This window comes from Drosophila gunungcola, unplaced genomic scaffold (genome assembly GCF_025200985.1).
Source record: "Drosophila gunungcola strain Sukarami unplaced genomic scaffold, Dgunungcola_SK_2 000019F, whole genome shotgun sequence".
NCBI classification, from domain to species: Eukaryota; Metazoa; Arthropoda; class Insecta; order Diptera; family Drosophilidae; genus Drosophila; species Drosophila gunungcola.
The window spans coordinates 621,032-642,790 of record NW_026453201.1 but is presented as its reverse complement, the minus strand read 5'-3'; the positions used below and the strand labels follow the sequence as shown (position 1 = coordinate 642,790).

General features: G+C 32.8%; 1 protein-coding gene across 17 annotated transcripts in view; it reads right to left on the bottom strand.

Annotated features, from left to right (window-relative positions):
* LOC128263826 (uncharacterized) overlaps positions 1-21,759 on the bottom strand; it is a 457,572-nt gene that overhangs the window by 88,743 nt on the left and 347,070 nt on the right. Inside the window, exon 8 of one of the 17 annotated variants that reach the window (XM_052999098.1) lies at positions 325-368. The exons of the other annotated variants lie outside the window; for them this stretch is intronic. Coding sequence (XP_052855058.1) covers positions 340-368 — 29 coding nt within the window. The 3' untranslated portion in view covers positions 325-339. Of the gene's footprint in view, positions 1-324; positions 369-21,759 lie in introns of those variants that run through there. 17 annotated transcript variants of the gene reach the window in all.

The window sequence follows — 21,759 nt, the reverse complement described above, 5'->3', positions numbered from 1 at the left end:
ACTTACACGATGCGTCAAAAACAACGCGTAATTTCGTTGTCGAACTTTGTGGGCTCAGTACACACTGGTGTGGGATAAAAAATTGTGGTTCCCTGCGAATACCACTGTCGGCTAGTGAAATGTGTCCTAAGGCTAGATACTCCTTCATGAATGCAACTTATAAAGCTTGGACTTCTTTGTTTGGCAGTTTCGACTTAGCCGACCCGAAGGTAATCCCGTAACGCTTTGATTAAATAATTTTTCGCAAGACTCTGGGGTATATCTTTTTGTTGTTAGGAATTTCCTCGTGCTCCCAGAACTTCTGCATGCTGACATCGAGGGTCGGTTCTTGTAGCGTGGTTAAATGACAGCTAGAGTCCTTTGGCTGACTAGTTAGGGATTTAGGAAGGTGGAATTAATTAAAAAAATTAAAAAATATTTTTAGATAAAATGAAAAAAAAAACAAGCATACCCTAAAACAGTGGTATAAATGTATACGAATATGTCCAATAAAGAAAAGGGACAAGATGTTATAATAAAGAGAAAGTTCGTGTAGTAAAAGTCAAGATGCAAGATGCATGCATTTCTGGACCGATCAGCAAAATTTGCCCTCTTGGCATGCAAGTTAGGCAGACTCAAACCAGGTAAACCAGCTAATTGTGTATATAAGCGCACATCAGATTATAACTCGTATTGGGTATAATAAGAAGCAACAAGAAAGAGAGCAAACTTTGGCAGGCCGAAGTTTATATACCCTTGCAATTATTGCAAATTTGAAATGTTCCTTATAACATCTCAACTTTAATTTATATGCGCATATGTTTAGAAACATTGAAGCTATGAGTATTTTAAACTAAATTATTCAACTGTTCCTATGGCAGCTATATAATATCGTTTCCCGATTTCAATCAAATTAAAAGCATTATTCCGAACTATTAAACCATTACTATATCTAAAAAAATGTATATATAATTTAGAGAAGTTACAATTTTTTTTTAAATTTATTTTCTTAATATTCCGATTTTTCCCATGGGAGATATATGTTATAGTCGTCCGATTTTAAACAAATTTTAGAAGTAATTCTGACAAAAAAAATTGTATATCTCGAAGAACTAAGAATAAATTAATAACGAACTGGTAATGTAATTTGATTCTTTCTGGATGTTAAGTCTAAGGCTTGGGTACATTTGCAATTAGATATTGGCTGATTCGTTCTGGAGGTTTAGTCTAAGGCTTGGGTACATTTGCAATTATATATTGGCTGATTGGGGTACTAAGGGTGTATGTGTGTGGTATAATATTGGGTATAATAAGAAGCAACAAGAAAGAGAGCAAACTTTGGCAGGCCGAAGTTTATATACCCTTGCAATTATTGCAAATTTGAAATGTTCCTTATAACATCTCAACTTTAATTTATATGCGCATATGTTTAGAAACATTGAAGCTATGAGTATTTTAAACTAAATTATTCAACTGTTCCTATGGCAGCTATATAATATCGTTTCCCGATTTCAATCAAATTAAAAGCATTATTCCGAACTATTAAACCATTACTATATCTAAAAAAATGTATATATAATTTAGAGAAGTTACAATTTTTTTTTAAATTTATTTTCTTAATATTCCGATTTTTCCCATGGGAGATATATGTTATAGTCGTCCGATTTTAAACAAATTTTAGAAGTAATTCTGACAAAAAAAAATTGTATATCTCGAAGAACTAAGAAAAAATTAATAACGAACTGGTAATGTAATTTGATTCTTTCTGGATGTTAAGTCTAAGGATTGGGTACATTTGCAATTAGATATTGGCTGATTCGTTCTGGAGGTTTAGTCTAAGGCTTGGGTACATTTGCAATTATATATTGGCTGATTGGGGTACTAAGGGTGTATGTGTGTGTGGGTGTGTGAACATGTGCATAAGAGTTATGTGGGATTATGAATATGTCACTCCCCCATTCTTCGGATTTGACCTGTTCTCAGGTGGATAGGGTTGGATATAACATTACATTTTTTCTATGTTAATTTGGTTTGGTAGATCGTTTACAATTTCTGTACTTTTTTGTGTTTCTTCCTTTGATTTTACATATTTTACAATAAGATTACTTGGTATGCTCTTAAATTTATACAATAAGTACAATAAAATGCTTATAATAATGATTGCAAAAGTTGTTAAAGTGATTATTTGGAATACATTATAATATTTTGTGTGTAATTGTATTATTTCTTTTGTATGACTATAAGAAAATGGTTACATTATTATTTACGTAAGCGCTCTGTGTGTAATCTAACATAGTATTTGAAATAGTGAATTCCTCTAATTGTACTTAACAATTAAGGATTTTAACAAGGTTTTTTCACACTATAGAAACTTATTTATTAATACAATTTCGATATATTAATGTTTTAGGGATATTTCAGGTCAATAAAATATTTATTTCAACATTATTAATTTGAAAACTTTTATATGTTTTGGTATATTTGCATTCAGTATTTTCTTGCTTAAATTTTTCATTTATACATTCGTCAAATACAATTTTTTCTCTTTCTTTGTTAAATATTTTATTGTCATATAAAAAATATTTGTCGAACATATTTTCTATTAAAATATTATTATTTTCATTTTCACATTATTCCTTAAAATTCAAAAACGGGAGATTTAACTATCTCTAAAGGAATATGGGAAAGAATCAAAATTTCATTTGTGTCTGTTTTAAGCCAAGTGGAGGTTTTGATTTTCAACAATTTCTCAGGGTTGACGTTCTTCAAATAATCATGTTTTAATAATTTTGGATTGAACAAACCTAATCTTGTCAGCTGCATCCCTTATTCAATATCTTCTACATATTCTGTAAAGTGTTGTAAATTAAATATTAAACACTGACTTGTTGTTCCCTTTCTCCGTCTGCCTTTAATATATTGATTATCTCAATTCCATTATTTATTACATCGGTAACCATGTTTAAATCGGTGTTCTGAACACTAGTGTCTACTAAATTATTAATTTTTTCTTCCATCTCATCTTTATCATCTTGGTCTAATGTTCCGAATAGGTATTTATAAACTGATCCATAATATTGAATAAACCTCTCTTACTGCGTTTTGCTAATAATTCCACTGATTTCTCTTTTAAGTTTTTCTACTAGATATCGGGTTTGAATTACGTCACTAAATTCATTAGCTTCTTTCAAAAGACTTTCGAAGGTTTGTTCAGTTTTTGTTATGCTTACACTCAGATAATGATATTTATAGTTAATCGGGGTATCTATTGATCCTGTTTTAAATAAAAGATACCCGTTTTGGGCCCTAATGAAATTTATTTCGATGCTCTGACCGATTGTTAGTGGAATTATAGTTGTTACTATTATGGAGAAAATCATTGTTTTCATTGAGTTGTGGTTGAGTCCGTTTATTTTCTTCTGCTTGCCTGGAATTATCATCATATTTACTTTTATTAATTTTCTTCTTTCTTAAGGTTCCTGTCTTCTTTAATGGATTAGTAGTTTTGAACTTTACTAAAGGTGCTTGTCTATATTTTGTATCTATTTCATAATCATGACGTTTTTCATTTAATTTTTCAATTCTATTTATTTTCTTTTCTTGTGTGTCATAATCATGAGTTCCTGTGTAAATTAATATGTTGGCTGGTATTTGATTTGTAGTATTATGTTTTGCTTTATGATTATAAATGTACAAAATTAATTCAAAAATTAATTTGGTATACCTATTTTCAATGTCTGGTTCACTTTCTATAATTCTCAATTTCTACTTGAACTAATTTTTGATTTGAATTTGAATTAATTTTTGATAGCCGGGAAATAATATTTTTCTCTAAACCATTTAGTAGTTTTTTCGATTCTTGGATGTAATAGTTCTTTATGTCGTTTCAATATTTTTTCTTTAAAGTCTGCATGTGTCAGTATGTCTTCAAGTTTTGCCGTACATCTTACTAATTTCGTCGAGTGATTTGCATTTATAATCTCCACGTAAGCGTTTTTAAATATAAGGAAGTCTGAATCGTTATGGAAATATATTGCACTCTTTTTAGTACATTGATATTCTTTACTTATTTCTTTTGCTAAAGTTTCAGTCATTTCTTTAAAAATAACTTGAACTTTTAATTTGTGAAAATAATGTGCGTAGAAACGGACCGACAGACGGACATGGCTAGATCGACTCGCCTAGTGATGCTGATCAAGAATATATATACTTTATAGGGTCGGAAATGTCTCCTTCACTGCGTTGCTAACTTCTGACTGAAATTATAATACCCTCTGCAAGGTATAAAAAGTTACATTTTTTTTAAATTTTTATTTTATATTTTTATTGTTCCAATGGAAGCTTTATGTTATAGTCGTCCGAGTTTTACGAAATTTAAACCGTAATTCTAAAATATTTAACTTTTACTATATGTCGAAGAACTAAAAAAAAAAAATTAAAAACAGTAAAGTTATAATTTTTTTAATTTATTTTTCCGATTGTTCCAATGGGAGCTATATGCTTTAGTCGTCCGATCCGGCTCGTTGCGACTTATATACTAACTGCAATAGAAAGACAACTTTTGGGAAAGTTTCGTGCAGATAGCTTTAAAACGGAGGGACTAGTTTGCGTAGAAACGGACGGACAGACGGCTAATCTGAGATATCCCACTGTTGACAGTGCTATAATATGTTGGTGGTGTTGCTGAAAATTTGTAAACAAATGCAAGCCAAAGAAGTTCGGCAAATATAACCTTATCGGCTCATACGTCTGCAAATCTTTAACGTGACCGAAATTTGCATACACATCTCTTGAATTTTACATGTCCTTACTCTTTGCCTATACTCGCATCTTTTTACTCTATTTATAACTAACGATAAAAGCTTTCGAACTTCTTGTTCTCTCCTTATGTACAACTTATTCTCGTTTATGTTCACATTTCTTTTAACATTTTAACATTTAAACTTATTTATATTTTTTTGATTTTACTTAGTAGCCTTATCTGATAAGATTTTCATGTCTTCACAAGGTTTTATATTTTTATTTGGCGATTTCAAATTTACTTCATTTTATTTGCGTAAGCATCTGGGTTTGCTTTTACTTTTGTGTTTACATTTAGGTTTGCCTTTACTTTTATATGCTTTCAGCTTTGCGTTCACTTTTATACGTGCATTTTTATACCCTTGCAGAGGGTATTATAATTTCAGTCAGAAGTTTGCAACGCAGTGAAAGGGACATCTCCGACCCTATAAAGTGTACATAAAGCATCACTAGGAGAGTCGATCTAGCCATGTCCGTCTGTCCGCCCGCCTGTCCGTCCGTTTCTAAGCAAACTAGTCCGACGACTATAACATAAAACTCCCATGGAAACAAAAACAAATTAAAAAAAAATTTAAAAAAAATTAACGTTTTTATTTTGTAATTTTTTTTTTATTTAATTTGACTAATTAATAATTTGATAGTTCAGAATTACGTTTTTAAATTATATAAATCGGAAATTATGAATCGGAACTATGAAATTTAATTTTTGCAATAGCTGCAAGGGTATATGAACTTCAGCTTGCCGAAGTTTGTTTCCTTTCTTGTTTCGTTTACTTTTATATATGCATATAGCTTGTGTTTATTTTTATATACGCATTTTGCTTTGCGTTTAATCTTGGGCACTATTCTGACTTAGTTTTAGACAATTCACTATGGGAATACTGGGATTTATTTGCTGTAGGCCATAGCTGTTGATTAGCAGAGCGCAGACGGATTTACGCACACTTTTAGGCTATGCATTTAATTATTTCGACAGCCGTATGATACCAAAAAAAAAAAAAAAAACACTTTAAACTATTGCGGCATGCTGCTGGCGATGGTTATGTTGAGTTTCTGATTGGGTTTCCTTCTCCTCGGTGCACCGGGGTTTAGACGAAGACGTTGACGAACTGAACTGCCTTTTTGGGGCAGAAATGACGTATGATATGATCGCCGCTTCTGGCTCCGCGGCGGAGGTACTCGGCCACCATCAACTGATGGTGGACTAAGGCATTTTACTTCGGTCTTGTGCTTTTCCATATAATTTTCACCATATTTTATGTAAATTAATGTGTCTCCTAACGTCACTGGTTCTTCTTCATAGTTTATTTTCGCTTTACTTTCTTTCAAATAATTTCTACCTATTAAAATGTCATAATTTTCAGAAAATTTATGTAAATAAAACTTTTGTTTAACAGGGCAGATTTTGCATGGGTCCAAAGTTATACTTTTTTTATTTCTATTGAACCATTTATTGTGAATACTTCTAATTTCTCATCTTGTTCTTCATTATTTCCAAAATTTGTTGTCATTAAATTGATAGAACATAGCTCTAAGAAATTTTCCTTTAATCATTACTCTGGGCAACAATTTGTTAAAAATTTACGTCCATTCTATTCTGTGCACTGTCATTCTCTCGTTGTCTTTTAACAGGTGTATTCGAAGAATTATTGGAAGTTGATGCCTGGAAATTTAAGGGGTTTTGGGCCCTACCTTGACCTAGGTTCCTAGATTCCTAGGGGAATTTGATTTCTGTTTGGTGAGCTTTGAGGATTTGTTGAATTTGAATATTGAATATTTCTTGGATAATTATTATTGTTGTTTCTTGGATAGCTATAAGAATGGGAATTATTCTTCTGATAATAATAATTTTGCTGTTTATTTCCCGAATTCCTTCAACTATCATTGCGCCTGGGTTTATAATTATCAAAAGAATGTGCATCCCAATGACCTAGGACCATTGCTGCTTCTTCTAAATTTGCAAGTGTTGTTATATCTTTTTTGAATACAGTCTATCGGGAAGTTTCCTTTCAATATAATCCCTAATTGTTTTTTTTAAAGAGCTTGTGTAAATTAACTTATCTGTTGTATCTGATTCTAATTCTTAGTTATTATGTACAATCGATGATCTGGTTTTTAGTTCATTTACGAACTTACTGATGCTTCTTTGATAAGGGGTGTCGCGAACGTGCTGTATGATGTCCTCGTAAGGCCTGTGTTCCTAGAAAGCTTTAATTAGGGCCATTTTTGCTGTTCCACATGTTTGCGGGGAATCGATGATGGTCCTCTCAATAGCTCCATAGAAGATGTGGATTTGACGAGCATCTTGAGTAGGGTAAAAATGCAGTAAATACTCTACTCTGGCAATGTAGCGACTTAATTCCGATGCATTTCCGCCGAAATAAGGTAGCTCTTTGATTTGTCCGATTAGTTAATTCAGATGAATATCAGACAACTGCGGTAGCACTGATGATATAGTAAAATCCTTTAGTTGATCTGTACCGACGACTTTTAAAACGACTTCAAGATCCTATCGGCTGCGCCAATTAAATTTCCGAACCATAAGTTTAACATAAAAAAAATTTATTTAATTTATTTTAAACTGGTTACAATAATTTTTTATTTGGAAGAACACTGACTGTCTTAAGACAAGTTTCAAACTGAACTCGCTTCTTAACTTAAACTTCTTTGACGATCATACCTCGGTTTTGAGCTTTAGAGCTTTCTATGAGTGGAGTTGGCGTTAATTGAGTGAGTTTTCTAATTGCCCTTTGGATTGTTGATTGATAATGCACCAGCCACTCAATCCGATTGTTTAGTCTAGAATCTTGGAGATTCGCTCGCATGGTAATTTTCCATTGAGAGTCCGAAAGTGTGGGAACGAACTGATAACGTAATTTGATTCGTTCTGGATGTTTAGTCTAAGGCTTGGGTACATTTGCAATTAGATATCGGCTTTTTCGATCTGGATGTTTAGTCTAAGGCTTGGGTACATTTGCAATTAGATATCGGCTGATTGGGGTAGTAAGGGTGTATGTGTTTGGTGGCGTGTGGACATGTGCATAAGAGTTATGTGGGATTATGGATATGTCACTTCCCCATTCTTTGAATTTTGCCTGTGTTTCTTCCTTTGATTTTACATATTTTACAATAAGTTTTCTTGGTATGTTCTTAAATTTATACAATAAGTACAATAAAATGCTTATAATAATGATTACAAAAGTTGTTAAAGTGATTATTTGGAATACATTATAATATTTTGTGTGTGATTATATTATTTCTTTTGTTTGAATATAAGATAATGGTTCTTAATTTGTTACATTATTATTTACGTAAACGCTCTGTGTGTAAACTAACATTGTGTTTGAAATAGTGAATTCTTCTAGTTGTACTGAACAATTAAGGATTTTAACAAGGTTACTTCCAACTATATTTCTTTATTAATACAATTTTGATTTAATAATGTTTTAGGGATATTCCAAGTCAATAAAATATTTTGTTCAACATAATTTATTTGGAAATTTTTATATGTTTTGGTATATTTGCGTTCTGTATTCCATTTATACATTCGTCAAATACAATTTTTTCTGTTTCTTTATTAAATACTTTATTGTCATATAAGAAATATTTGTCGAAGATATTTTCTATTAAAATATTATTATTTTCATCGGGATAAGGAATAATTTCAAAAACGGTAGCTTTAACTATCTCTGAAGGAATATGGGAAAAAATCAAAATTTCATTTGTGTCTGGTTTAAGTCAAGTGGAGGTTTTGATTTTCAACAATTTCTCAGTGTTCACGTTTTTTAAATAATCATGTTTTAATAATTCTGGATTGAATAAACCTAATCTTGTCAGCTGAATTCCTAATTCATTATCTTCTACATATTCTGTAAAGTGTTGTAAATTAAATATTAAAACGCTGACTAGTTGTTCCCTTTATCCGTCTGCCTTTAATTTATTGATTACATCAATTCCATTATTTATTACATCGGTAACCATGTTTTAATCGGTGTTCTGAACACTAGTGTCAACTAAAGTATTAATTTATCTTCCATTTCATCTTTATCATCTTGGTCTAATGTTCCGAATAGGTATTTATAAACTGATCCTATAATATTGAATAAACCTCTCTTACTGCGTTTTACTAAAGTAATTCCACTGATTTCTCTTTTAAGTTTTTCTACTAGATATCGGATTTGTATTATGTCACTAAATTCATTAGCTTCTTTCAAAAGACTTTCGAAGGTTTGTTCAGTTTTTGTTATGTTTACACTTAGATAATGATGTTCATAATTATTCGGGATATCTATTGATCCTGTTTTAAATACAAGACATCCGTTTTGGGCCTTAATGGGATTTATTTCGATGTTCTGACCGATTATTAGTGGAATTATAGTTGTTAATATTCTTTGAGTTGTTGTTGAGTCCGTTCATTTTCTTCTGTTTGCCTGGAATTATCATCATATTTACTTTTATTAATTTTCTTCTTCTTGAATTTTGATTTATAATGAATAATCTTTCTTCCCCTATTTGTTTCTTTAAAATGTTTTTCGTCTATTTTTCTTCTTAAATGGATTAGTAGTTTTGGACTTTACTAAAGGTGCTTGTTTGTTATGTTTACACTTAGATAATGATGTTCATAATTATTCGGGATATCTATTGATCCTGTTTTAAATACAAGACATCCGTTTTGGGCCTTAATGGGATTTATTTCGATGTTCTGACCGATTATTAGTGGAATTATAGTTGTTAATATTCTTTGAGTTGTTGTTGAGTCCGTTCATTTTCTTCTGTTTGCCTGGAATTATCATCATATTTACTTTTATTAATTTTCTTCTTCTTGAATTTTGATTTATAATGAATAATCTTTCTTCCCCTATTTGTTTCTTTAAAATGTTTTTCGTCTATTTTTCTTCTTAAATGGATTAGTAGTTTTGGACTTTACTAAAGGTGCTTGTTTTTTTTTTAATATTTCATAATCATGACGTTTTTCATTTAATTTTTCAATTCTATTTATTTTTTTTCTTGTGTGTCATAATAAGGAGTTCCTGCATACATAAATATGTTGGCTGGTATTTGGTTTGTAGTATTATGTTTTGTTTTATGATTATAAATGTACAAAATTAATTCAAATTTGGTATACCTATTTTCAATGTCTGGTTCGCTTCCTATAATTCTCAATTTCTCATTAACCATTTTATAAAATCTTTCCACGTCTTATATGCCGTTTTTACTTGTTGTTATTTAAATCTTTTAGCTTCTAACCAATCCCTTCTTGTGACTTCTACTAAGGTAGCGAATTTTGAATATACGTCGATGCATGATAAAAGTTGTTGTTTACCCACCATATAAAAATCCATGTATTTCTATGTTCTGTTTTAGCAATGTTGCAAGTTTCACAATCGTTTATTATGTTCAGAATTAATTTTTGATAATCGGGGAAATAATATTTTTCTCTAAACCATTTAGTAGTTTTTTCGATACCTGGATGTAATAGTTTTTTATGTCTTTTCAATATTTTTTTTTTTAAATCTGCATATGTCAGTATGTCTATTTAAGTTTGGCCGTACATCTTACTAATTTCGTCAAATGATTTGCATTTATAATTTCCACATAAGCTTTTGTAATGTAAGGAAGTCTAAATCGTTATGGAAATAAATTGCACTCTTTTTAGTACATAAGTATTCTTTAATTATTTCTTTTGCTAATGTTTCAGTCATTTCTTTATAAATTATTTGTATTTTTAATTTGTGAAAATATATGTTACTTCTGTTTTGTCCTCATCTCATTTAATTAACTCGATTTGTCGGGAAAAATAATTAAATGGTCTCTCATTTATGGAAATATAGTTCTGGTTATCTTCTTGAGCATTGTGGGCTGTTGCATTTGTGTTGCTGGCTGTTTCTTCTAGAATATTTTCCTCAATATCATCTGTAAACATATTTTCTGCTATTTTGGTCCCAGATAATGCGTCCGCTACACAATTTTCTTTTCCTGACAAATATTTAATCTGGTAATCAAATTCGTTTAATTTTATTTTCCATCGTTGAATTTTATGTTTGGATCTTTTATTTTATTCAGCCAAACTAAAGGTTTATGATCGCTTAATATTTCAAAAGACCTACCGAATAAATATGATCTAAAATATTTGGTGGCCCATACGATTGCTAAAAGTTCTTTTTCAATAGTCGCTAATTTATTTCATGTTTGTTGAGGGTTCTGCTAGCATAACAGATTGGCTTATGATTTTGTGGCAATACTGCTCCTATAGCCATGTTGCTTGCGTCCGTTGTTAGAGTAAATGGTTTATTAAAGTCGGGATAAATTAAAATTGGGTCTAAAGTGATTAAAATTTACATTTTTTCGAATGCTTCTATGTAATATTTTTCTTTAGTATTAATTATGACACCTTTCATTAATTTCATTGTCATTGGTTTGACGATATGTGCAAAGTCCGGTATGAATTTTCGATAAAATCTACACAAACCTAGAAATGATTTAATTTCTTTTGGTGTTTTTGGTATTGGGAAATTTATTATGGCAATAATGATCAGCATCACTAGTAGAGTCGATCTAGCCATGTCCGTCTGTCCGTCCGTCTGTCTGTCTGTCCGTCCGTTTATATGCAAACTAGTCTCTCAGTTTTAAAGCTATCTGCATGAAACTTTCCCAAAAGTTGTCTTTCTATTGCAGGTAGTATATAAGTAGGAACGAGCCGGATCGGACGACTATAGCATATAGCTCCCATAGGAACAATCGGAAAAATAAATGAAAAAAAATTATAACTTTGCTGTTTTTTTATTTTTTGTTTAGTTCTTCGACATATAGCAATGTTTAATTATTTCAGAATTATGGTATAAATTTGATCAAAATCGGACGTCTATAGCATATAGCTCCCATAGAAATAATAAAAATATATAAAATAACTATCTAATAATTGAGCTGCAAATCATCATAGTTTCAATGTTTTTCAGCACATACTGAATTAAATAATAATTTAAATGTTTTCAAAAGTATTTAATAAATGCAATAGCTGCAAGGGTATATGAACTTCGGCTTGCGGAATTTTGCTTTCCTTCTTGTTTTGTGAAGTTTCCTTTCGATACAATCCCTAATTGTTTTCTTTAAAGAACTTGTGTAAATTAACTTATCTGTTGGATCTGATTCTAATTCTAACTTATTGTATACATTTGATGATCTGGTTATACCCTTGCAGGGGGTATTATAATTTCAGTCAGAAGTTTGCAACGCAGTGAAGGAGACATCTCCGACCCTATAAAGTATATATATTCTTGATCAGCATCACTAGGAGAGTCGATCTAGCCATGTCCGTCTGTCCGTCTGTCCGTCCGTCTGTCCGTCAGTTTCTACGCAAACTAGTCCCTCAGTTTTAAAGCTATCTGCATGAAACTTTTCCAAAAGTTGTCTTTCTATTGCAGGTAGTATATAAGTCGGAACGAGCCGGATCGGACGACTATAGCTTATAGCTCCCATAGGAACAATCGGAAAAATAAATAAAAAAGAATTATAAATTTCATCAAAATCGGACGACTATAGCATATAGCTCCCATAGGAACAATCATAAAAATAAATGAAAAAAAATAATAACTTTTCTGTTTTTTAATTTTTCTTTAGTTCTTCGATATATAGTAATGGTTAAATATTCTAGAATTACGGTTTAAATTTCATCAATAAATGAAAAAAATTATAACTTTTTTGTTTAGTTCTTCAACACATAGTAAAAGTTAAATATTTCAAAATTACGGTTTAAATTTCATCAAAATCGGAGGACTATAACATAAAGCTCCCATGAGAACAATAAAAATATTAAAATTTTTTTTTTTTAATTTAATTTTTGTATTAATTGTCAATGGTCAAGATGTTGAAAAAAAACACAAAATTATTTCAATTTTGGTAATTTGTCAATATATTTCGGTTGCACTTCGGCAACCGTCTTCAGGACAACTATAAAATAATAACAACGATTTTAATATTTTTAACAAACAGAAAACAATTTCATTTGACATACATTTAATTGACACGTCTGCTTCCGGTGACGTGGAGTTGTTAACTAATTTTTTCTTTCCCTAGTAAGTGTCTATATAAATGAGCGCAATTGTCAGTGTCCGTTTTGTAGTTCATCCGTATGTCTGTAGGTGTTTTTATGATATGTAGCATTTCTATGGTGCATCGTTTGTCATAGTGTTGTTCTTGTGATAAAATACTCGCCTCTTCGAAGTTCGGTAAGTGATTACTCTTGGCACAGTGGGACATGAGTGCTGTTTTTTGCGCGCTCGTATGATGTCTAGCTTTGAAGTCCGATTTATGTTGTGCTAGTCTAGTTTTTAATTTAGATTTTGTTGTTCCTATATATATCATGTTGCATATTTCGTTGTTGTTGCCGTTGCACGGTATTTTATATATTACGTCTTTTTTGTCAATTTCATTTATCTTTGATTTTTTTCTGTTTTATATAGATTTTAATGTGTGGTCCGGTTTATGTGCGATACTTATGTTTTCTTTGTCGTAGCATTCCGATCTCGCTACACGTTCGGATAATGCCGGGACGTATGTAATTGACATATATTTTTTGTTTTTATTGTTTTTAACGCTATTTTGTTTTGTTGTTTTGTGTTCCGATAATAATGTTTTTATTATGTGTTTTGGGAAATCATTGTCTGTCAACATTGATTTTATCTCCTGGGTCGTCTCTTCGTGGTAATCCGTGTCTGAAATTTTGAGCATTCTATGTATACAGCTTCTAGCTGTATTTATTATCATTTGTTTTGGGTGTTTGGAGTTGAAATTGATGATTTGTCCGGACGCAATTGGTTTCTTGTAGCATTTTAATTTTAATCGATTTCCACGTCTAATTATCACTGAGTCCAAATAAGGTAATTGGTCGTTTTCTTCTAGTTCCATTGTAAATTTTATATTATTGGTGAAAGAGTTGAGCATGGTCAGTGTAGTTTTAATGTCATCCTCTTGAATGATTGCGAACAGGTCATCTACGTATTTTGTCAGTAATCTTGGAGGTCGTCTTAATTTTTCTAACGTGTTGTCCAGGAGAGTTTCCATTACAATATCTGCAATGACCGGCGAGGCTGGCGATCCCATAGGCATTCCTTTTAATTGTGTGTACAAATTGTTTTCAAATTTGAAATATCTGTTTTCTTGAATACAAAATTTTATTATGTCCATAAATATTGTTTACGGTATTTTACTGTGTTTTTGTATTATTGTCCATTTGTTTTTTATTATATCCAGGGCTAGATCTGTCGGTATACTCGGAAATAATGAAATTACGTCAAATGAAATTAATCTTTCATCGTCGCCAATATATGTGTTGTTGATTTTTTCTTTGAATTCTTCTGAATTTTTTATGTTGTATTTGGAAACTATTGTTATGTTTTTTAATATGTCAATTATGTATTTGCATAGTGCATAGGATGGTGATCCGATGGAGGAGCAGATTGGTCGTAGAGGGGTTCCTTCTTTATGAATTTTGGGTAGTCCATATATTCGTGGTGGTAAAGCTGTGGTGGTTGTCAACTTATTTCTTTCGATCCTTGAGATAAGTTCCATTTTTAATAGTTTGTCCACAATTTCGTTATTTTTTGTTTGTAGTCTAGATGTGGGGTCTTTCCTTAATGTCTTTTATGTGTTCATATCCTTTAATATGTCCTTCATTTTTTGGTTGTAGTCATCTTTGTTCATAGCTACCGTCTTGTTACCTTTGTCTGAGGTCAATATTAAAATGTCGTCATTTTCTTTAAGAAATCTCCTTGTTTGTCCCACTGTGTCTAGTATTGCACGATCAAATGCACTTTCTTTGTTTGATGTTTTGTGGTTTTTGATAAGCAAAGAGAATTGGGTTCGCGCCTCTTCTTGTTTCTCTTTGTCAAAAATAGTTTTGAGGATTTCCTCTCCGTCCGCAATGTATTTTAAGAGAGGGAATTTCTTCTTCTCTATTGGGAGCGCAAACTTTGGACCCTTCGCCAAAAGTGATTTTATTGCTGGCGGGAATTCGGTGTCCGTTTTGTTTACAAACCAATCAGCTGTTTTTTTGTTGTCTGTTAGAACTTTGCTCCGTTCCATCTGCAGTCTTTCTAGTTTCCTTATTTGTCTCATCTTGGTTGTTTTTGTTAGTTTTTTGGTAATGTTCTGCTCGCTCTCCATAAATGATGTGAAGTCGTTCGGGTCTAATTGTTTTTGTAATATCGTTCTCTTATCCTCTCTCTTTTTGATTAGTCTTTTTTGTATATGATGTTTTTGTTTGATTAGCAAGCTTAATATTTTCATATGGTAGTAATGTGTGTGTTTGTCCAGTAATTTGTTTATGTCAAAATGTATATCCTTATCGTCTGTAAACAATTTGTGGCTCCTGGTGCTGTCTTTTATGAATTTGGGTATTATTTTTGTCTTCCTACATTTTAAAAGAAATTTAATGTTTGTATTTAACTTGGTTAATTTAGTTGACAGTTGAAAATTGTTAATCGTTGGTCTTGCTTTGTAGTAGTTACGTTTAATTTCCGCATATCCCATTTTGGAGTGTTATGCTATCGGCGTGCCTTCCGTTATTTTATATAGTTGGTTTTGGCGACCTTTCCAAAGTATATTAATTGTTAGCCGGCTCGAGGTCAGGATGTTGAAAAAAAACTCAAAATTATTTCAATTTTGGTAATTTTGTTAATATATTTCGGTTGCACTTCGGCAACCGTCTTCAGGACAACTATAACTATCATAGCTTCAATGCTTTTAAACATACACGCAAGTAAATCATAATTTTAATGTCTTCAAGAATATTTAATTTTTGCAATAGCTGCAAGGGTATATGAACACCGGCACGCCGAAGTTTGCTTCCTTTCTTGTTACTTGTTGTTTTTTGAATCTGTACTCCTTCTGATTTTAACCAATTGTGTAAAGCTACACACATAAATGCTGAATCTTTAGCTGCTTTGATTTCCTGTGGTTTTCTTATTTTGGTAAATACTTTCATGATACCTCGTTTAGCTTATAACCAATCCCTGCTTGTGACTTCTACTAGGGTAGCAAATTTTGAATATACGTCGATACATGATAAAAATCCAGGACAAATTTCTCTATTATATTTTGTATTTCTGGAACAAGTTCAAATGTCAATTTAGTATTTCTATGTTCCGTTTTAGCAATGTTGCAAGTTTTATATTCGTTTAGTATATTCTGAATTAATTTTTGATAGTCGGGGCAATAATATTTTTTTCTAAACCATTTAGTAGTTTTTTCGAATCCTGGATGTAATAGTTCTTTATGTCGTTTCAATATTTTTTCTTTAAAGTCTGCATATGTCAGTATGTCTTCAAGTTTTGCCGTACATCTTACTAATTTCGTCAAGTTATTTGCATTTATAATTTCCACATAAGCTTTTTGGAATGTAAGCAAGTCTGAATCGTTATGGATATATATTGCACTCTTTTTAGTACATAAGTATTCTTTACTTATTTCTTTTGCTAAAGTTTCAGTCATGTCTTTAATATAATTTGAATTTTTAATTTGTAAAAATAATGTGTTACTTCTGTTTTGTCCTCATCTCTTTTAATTAACTCTTAAATGTTCTCTCAGTAATGGATATCTTCTTCTGGTTATCTTCTTGAGCACTGTGGGCTGTTGCATTTGTACTACTGGCTGTTTCTTCTGGTATATTTTCCTCAATATCATCTGTAAACATATTTTCTTCTATTTTGGTCCTGGATAATGCGTCCGCTACATAACTTTCTTTTTCTGGCAAAATTTTAATTTTGATAATCAAATTCGTTTAATTTTATTTTCTATCGTTGTAGTTTCATATTTGGTTCTTCTATGTTATTCAACCAAACTAAAGGTTTATAATCGCTTAATATTTCAAAAGACCTTCCGAATAAATATGATCTAAAATATTTGGTGACCTATACGATTGCTAAAAGTTCTTTTTCAATAGTCGCGTAATTTATTTCATGTTTGTTAAGAGTTCTGCTAGCATAACATATTGGTTTAGAATTTTGTGACAATACTTCTTCTATAGCCATGTTGGTTGCGTCCGTTGTTAGAGAAAATGGTTTATTAAAGTCGGGATAAATTAAAATCGAGTCTGAAGTAATTTTTTCGAATGCTTTTATTTTTGATAAAATTCAAACAATCCTAGAAATGATTTAATTTCTTTTTGTGTTTTTGGTATTGGGAAATTTATTATGGCACTTATCTTTTTTGGATTCGGTTTAATACTTGTAGTAGTTACTACGTGGCCTTAAAATTCTGTATCTTTTCTCATAATTTCACATTTGTCTAGTAGTCATTTTAAATTTGCATCACGTAATTTTTTAAATACATTTTTCAATGATAAAATATGTTCTTCTAATGAAGTGGAGAATATTATAATATCATCTAGATATACCAAACAATCTTTATAGTTTAATCTTCTAATAAGTTGTTCATAAATCTTTGAAAGGTGGCGGGGGTCGTTTTTAAGACCAAATGGCATTCGTGTATATTCGTAATGACCGTGTTTTGTTGAAAATGCTGTTTTAGCTATTGACTCTTGTTTTATTTCGATTTGATGAAATTTTTTTGGCTAAATCGATGGTAGTGAAATATTGGCAGCTTCCCAATTTGTCCAATATCTTATCCATTCTGGGTATCAGAATTTTGTCATTGATAGTGATCTCATTTAAATTTCTGTAATCTACTACTAATCTTTACTTCATCTTGCCTGATGCATCGCTCTTTTTTGGAACTATTCAAATGGGTGAGCAGTAGGGAAAATTTGATTTACGAATTATTCCCTTTGTTTGCGCACTTGACGCTTGTATTTTAAATCACTAGTTGTAGGGCGAGAGCGAGAGCCAATAAAGCTTTCGTCCGTTCGCTCTTGCGAATTCGCCCCGCCTCTCGCCACCGTAGCACAAGTTAGGTTCTAAGAGAAATTATTGAAATATTAAAGTAAGTGATCAATCGAACGTCATTGTAGCCACTCCTTTTCGTCATCGTGATTTCGAAATAGTTTCTTCACAAATATCGCAAAATAAATCGGCTCGAACTACTGCAGTCACAAGTTTTTCGCGTTGTTAATACAAAACAGTATTAAATTTTCATGGTGACCCGACGTGATAGCAGTAGAGTTCGCGAGTTGTTTTAATTTTGTTACGGGAGCGGGGTAAGAAATAAAACAAGAAAGAAATAGATACAATAACCAGAGACAGAAGACACCGTTAAGTGCAGGTGGCGAAACACCGAAATTGGCCAATACAGTACCCAGCAACGAATTGGTCAGAGTAAGCAATTCATGAGAACATACAGCAGGCAATAGGTGTACGCAGCAATTAATATGAAACCTAGCAGAATCCAGAAGTGGGCCATTAAGCCAGAAAAAGGGAATATGCTGTACCTAAGTGGGAACACTTAGATGACCCGGAAGCAATACCACCGGTAAAAAAGAGCCCCACCTTAGGTTCGAAGAGACAGTCCAAGATAATTGCGCATCGGGCATAGTCCAAGATAATTGAGAATCGGGAGTCGAGACAGAAACGACCACGAAACCGCGTTAAGTCCTCTACTGGCAAAAACAGTAATCGCGGAGGACCTATCCGAGTGATCGAATTTAGAACCCAATAGAAATATAACTAATATATCATGGGATCTACAACCTCGAAGGCATCCGACAACACGGAAAACGTGGTGAACAACGTCGAAAGTCTACAATGTTTTGTGCCTCATTACTGGACTTTTGATCCTTAAGTTGATTCTGAACTTCCTCCACGGACACGAGCTGGAGAAAATCATAGCTGCCACCGCCAATTGGCCAGAGAGGAGCCACCACTAACATATCAACCCGTGCAAAAATAACAATTACTTCATTATTATTATTTCAATTTCGGCAAAATAATCAACAACACCCATCAATAATAAACAAACAATTAAATGCAAGCCAAAGACCAAATTTTTTATTTGTAATTAGAACCACCAGAAGAAACCTCAGCTAGAAGTGCTACCGTCAAACGTCGCGAGTGCTGTTTTCACTCTTCTCTTTCTCGCAATTCGTATCGCAATAAAGCGAATAACTTTTTCTTCTGTTTGTGAAATAAGACCAAAATCGCGCAATTGCCCAATTAACATAATTTTTTTATATAAATTAATCCAACACTTTAGTAATAATGTTAAGTGAATTCTCACTAATATAAATATATTTATGCATATGTGTATAATTAATTTCCCAAACCCAGAATACCACAATGAGAGCTCTCGTCGATGGAAATAAAAAGGGGTAAGTGAGTTGCGTTCGACTCCTATCTAGCAAAAGTTTATATATATATATTTACACATATGCGTATATATCTAGATCTATGTGCAACTTAAACATTTAGATATATATCGAATCCTCATACATTAAATTTAAAGTCCTGTAAGATCCCTATTATTATTTTTATAAATTAACTCAAAACATTATTTTTTAAAAATGTATTCATTCTCAACAGTTATATTATACGTTATTACAAATATTATATACACCGCGTAGAATATTTCTCAATTTAATTAATTTGGCACCCCAATTTTCTCTTTTATTTGTCAATTAAATGCGCACCTTTTTAAATGAAAAATCATTTCAATAAATTATAATAAGAAGCAGAACTCAATAATGTCTTGGTAAACGTTTATAAAACTCGGGTCAAGAACAATGACGTAACTTTCGACTGACGACATTGACAATAGGGGATCGCATTGCAGTGGCCGGCGGCGATCCATCGGCATACGGGAGGTATGAAGGGGCAGGGTAAAACAGCCACACGCTGCCGATCGTAATTCGGCCAACTAGCTACTTGAGAACTAGCTACTTGAGAAGCTTGTGGGCAGCGACGACAAATGACAAAACGAACTTAACGATCTCTAATTTTTTCCTAAGACACGATAAATTTATTCTCGTTATGTAGGGGAGGGAGTGGTTTCCAAAGAACCCACCCCATCCGGCGAGCTGAGCCGGCAACCAGCGTGCCTACCCAGGACGCAACTCTTTCGGCCCAAGTCCTTTGGACTGGGCACTAATACACCGACGCAACAATTTTTTTCGGTGCATATACTAACAACCAAAATTCTGCAATAAACATAATATTTCGAATTATATGTGAATCGCTTTGGCCCATAAACAAGCAAATAAAATACTCGCCGTCAACCCAATTAGTGCGAACTTAATCCCCCAAATTTTCGGCGTAGTGAGCACCAATTTAGGGTATAAATAAAACAGCTGGAAAAAAGTGCATTTCGTAAAAAGTGTAGTTCTCAAAAATTAGCGGCAAACTTTCGCTGCAGTTTGTCTGAACATTTTCCCGCGCTTTTCAGAATTTTCCAGCGCTTTTCCAATTTTTCCGCGCTTTTCATAATTTTTGCGCGCCTTTCAGCATCAGGCTTATATATTCGTTGCCCTTAGTTATCGGTCAGTGTATCTCCGTCAGCATTTGCCTAGGAAGAGCCGCTAGCCGCGTACACATATGTACACACGCACACCGACACCGCTGCCGCTATTTCGAGTTATCTTTAGTAGTTTTCGTTCTCAATCGCTGCAGCAGTGCCATTTTCGGTCTGCCTAAACGTTTGTTCGTTTCGGTACGCTTGAGCTTGAGCGTTAGCTCCCCTACAGTGCGTGCGTGCGGCATATACTGTCGCAGGGTTTATATAAAAAATATAAAAACCCTATTTAAATATTTTTCGCTGTACTTCTCTCGGCACTTAGCTCCCCTACACTGTGTGCGATCGGTATATTACTCGTTGATTTTTTTTTATTATTTAACAAATAAATAATTTAATAAAAATAAATATTTTTAATATATATTTAATATTCGATACCAACAAAATAAATACAAATAAACGCAATGGCAACTAAGGATATCGAAGAGCTTAAACACCAACGAGATTTATGCATGAAAAGTATTAAACGAGCTTATCGCCATTTAAAAGAAGCTAAATTATCAGTACATCTGGTCGAGCTAGACTGTTGATTAGAGATTCTAAATACGCACATTGAAAATGCTTTACTTTTGCAAAACCAAATAGAAGTGAAAGATACAAAAGATGTATACCGCGAAGAGAGGGTCGTAATGACAAAGTCATTTGCTGATTTCGATTTTAAATAAGTGCAAACAAAATAATATCGAGAAATCCGCTCCGCCAGCAAATCGCCCGCCTCATTGCCGTCTACCGAGCGTTGCTCTCCCAACTTTTAGCGGAAAACACTCCGAATTTAAGAATTTAAAAGCCTTTTCGAAACTTTCGTTGACAAAGATGACACTTTACATGATATTGACGCTTTAGGAATTATCCCAAAGCCCTTGCTAGCCTGAAGCGGGTGTACGATAATGACAACATATCGACACTTTTTAATTTGCAAAAAATTTATCAGCCTTCAGCTACAGCCTTGAGAACCCTCATCGACACGGTCACAGCCTTGAATGACTCCTTGCTGTCTATTGGGAATGATAGACGCATTACTAATGCTATTTTAATACATCTGGTAATGAGTAAGGTCGATGCAGGAACTAAAAGAAAATGGGAAGAACAGTTAAATTATACTTCGCTTCCGCTTTGGAGCAAATGTGAGGCGGCCCTCAACAGGCGATACCAAGAGGAAGAGGTTTCCAAGCCCAAAACTGTTCAGCAGATCCAATCTAACCCTAAGAAGGATGGCACTAGGAGTTTTTCATTTGTCGCTGCCAGGAACGACTCTGTTAACTGCTTAAGAAAGGGTCACTCTGTCAAAAAATGCAAATCGAACAGATGTAGAGTGTGCAATTCCTCACATCACACTTTGCTACACATATATTCCCCAAGCACAAATCTCGCGTTGCCATACCCTTCTCAGCGCACGCTCACTTCGCATGTTTTGCATGCGAATGCATTGGATCGAGTGATTCTTGCAACTGCTGTTGTGAGCGTTCATACCAAAAGTGTCGAGTTTGTATTAGCTCGAGCGTTGCTCGACTCTGGTTCACAAATAAA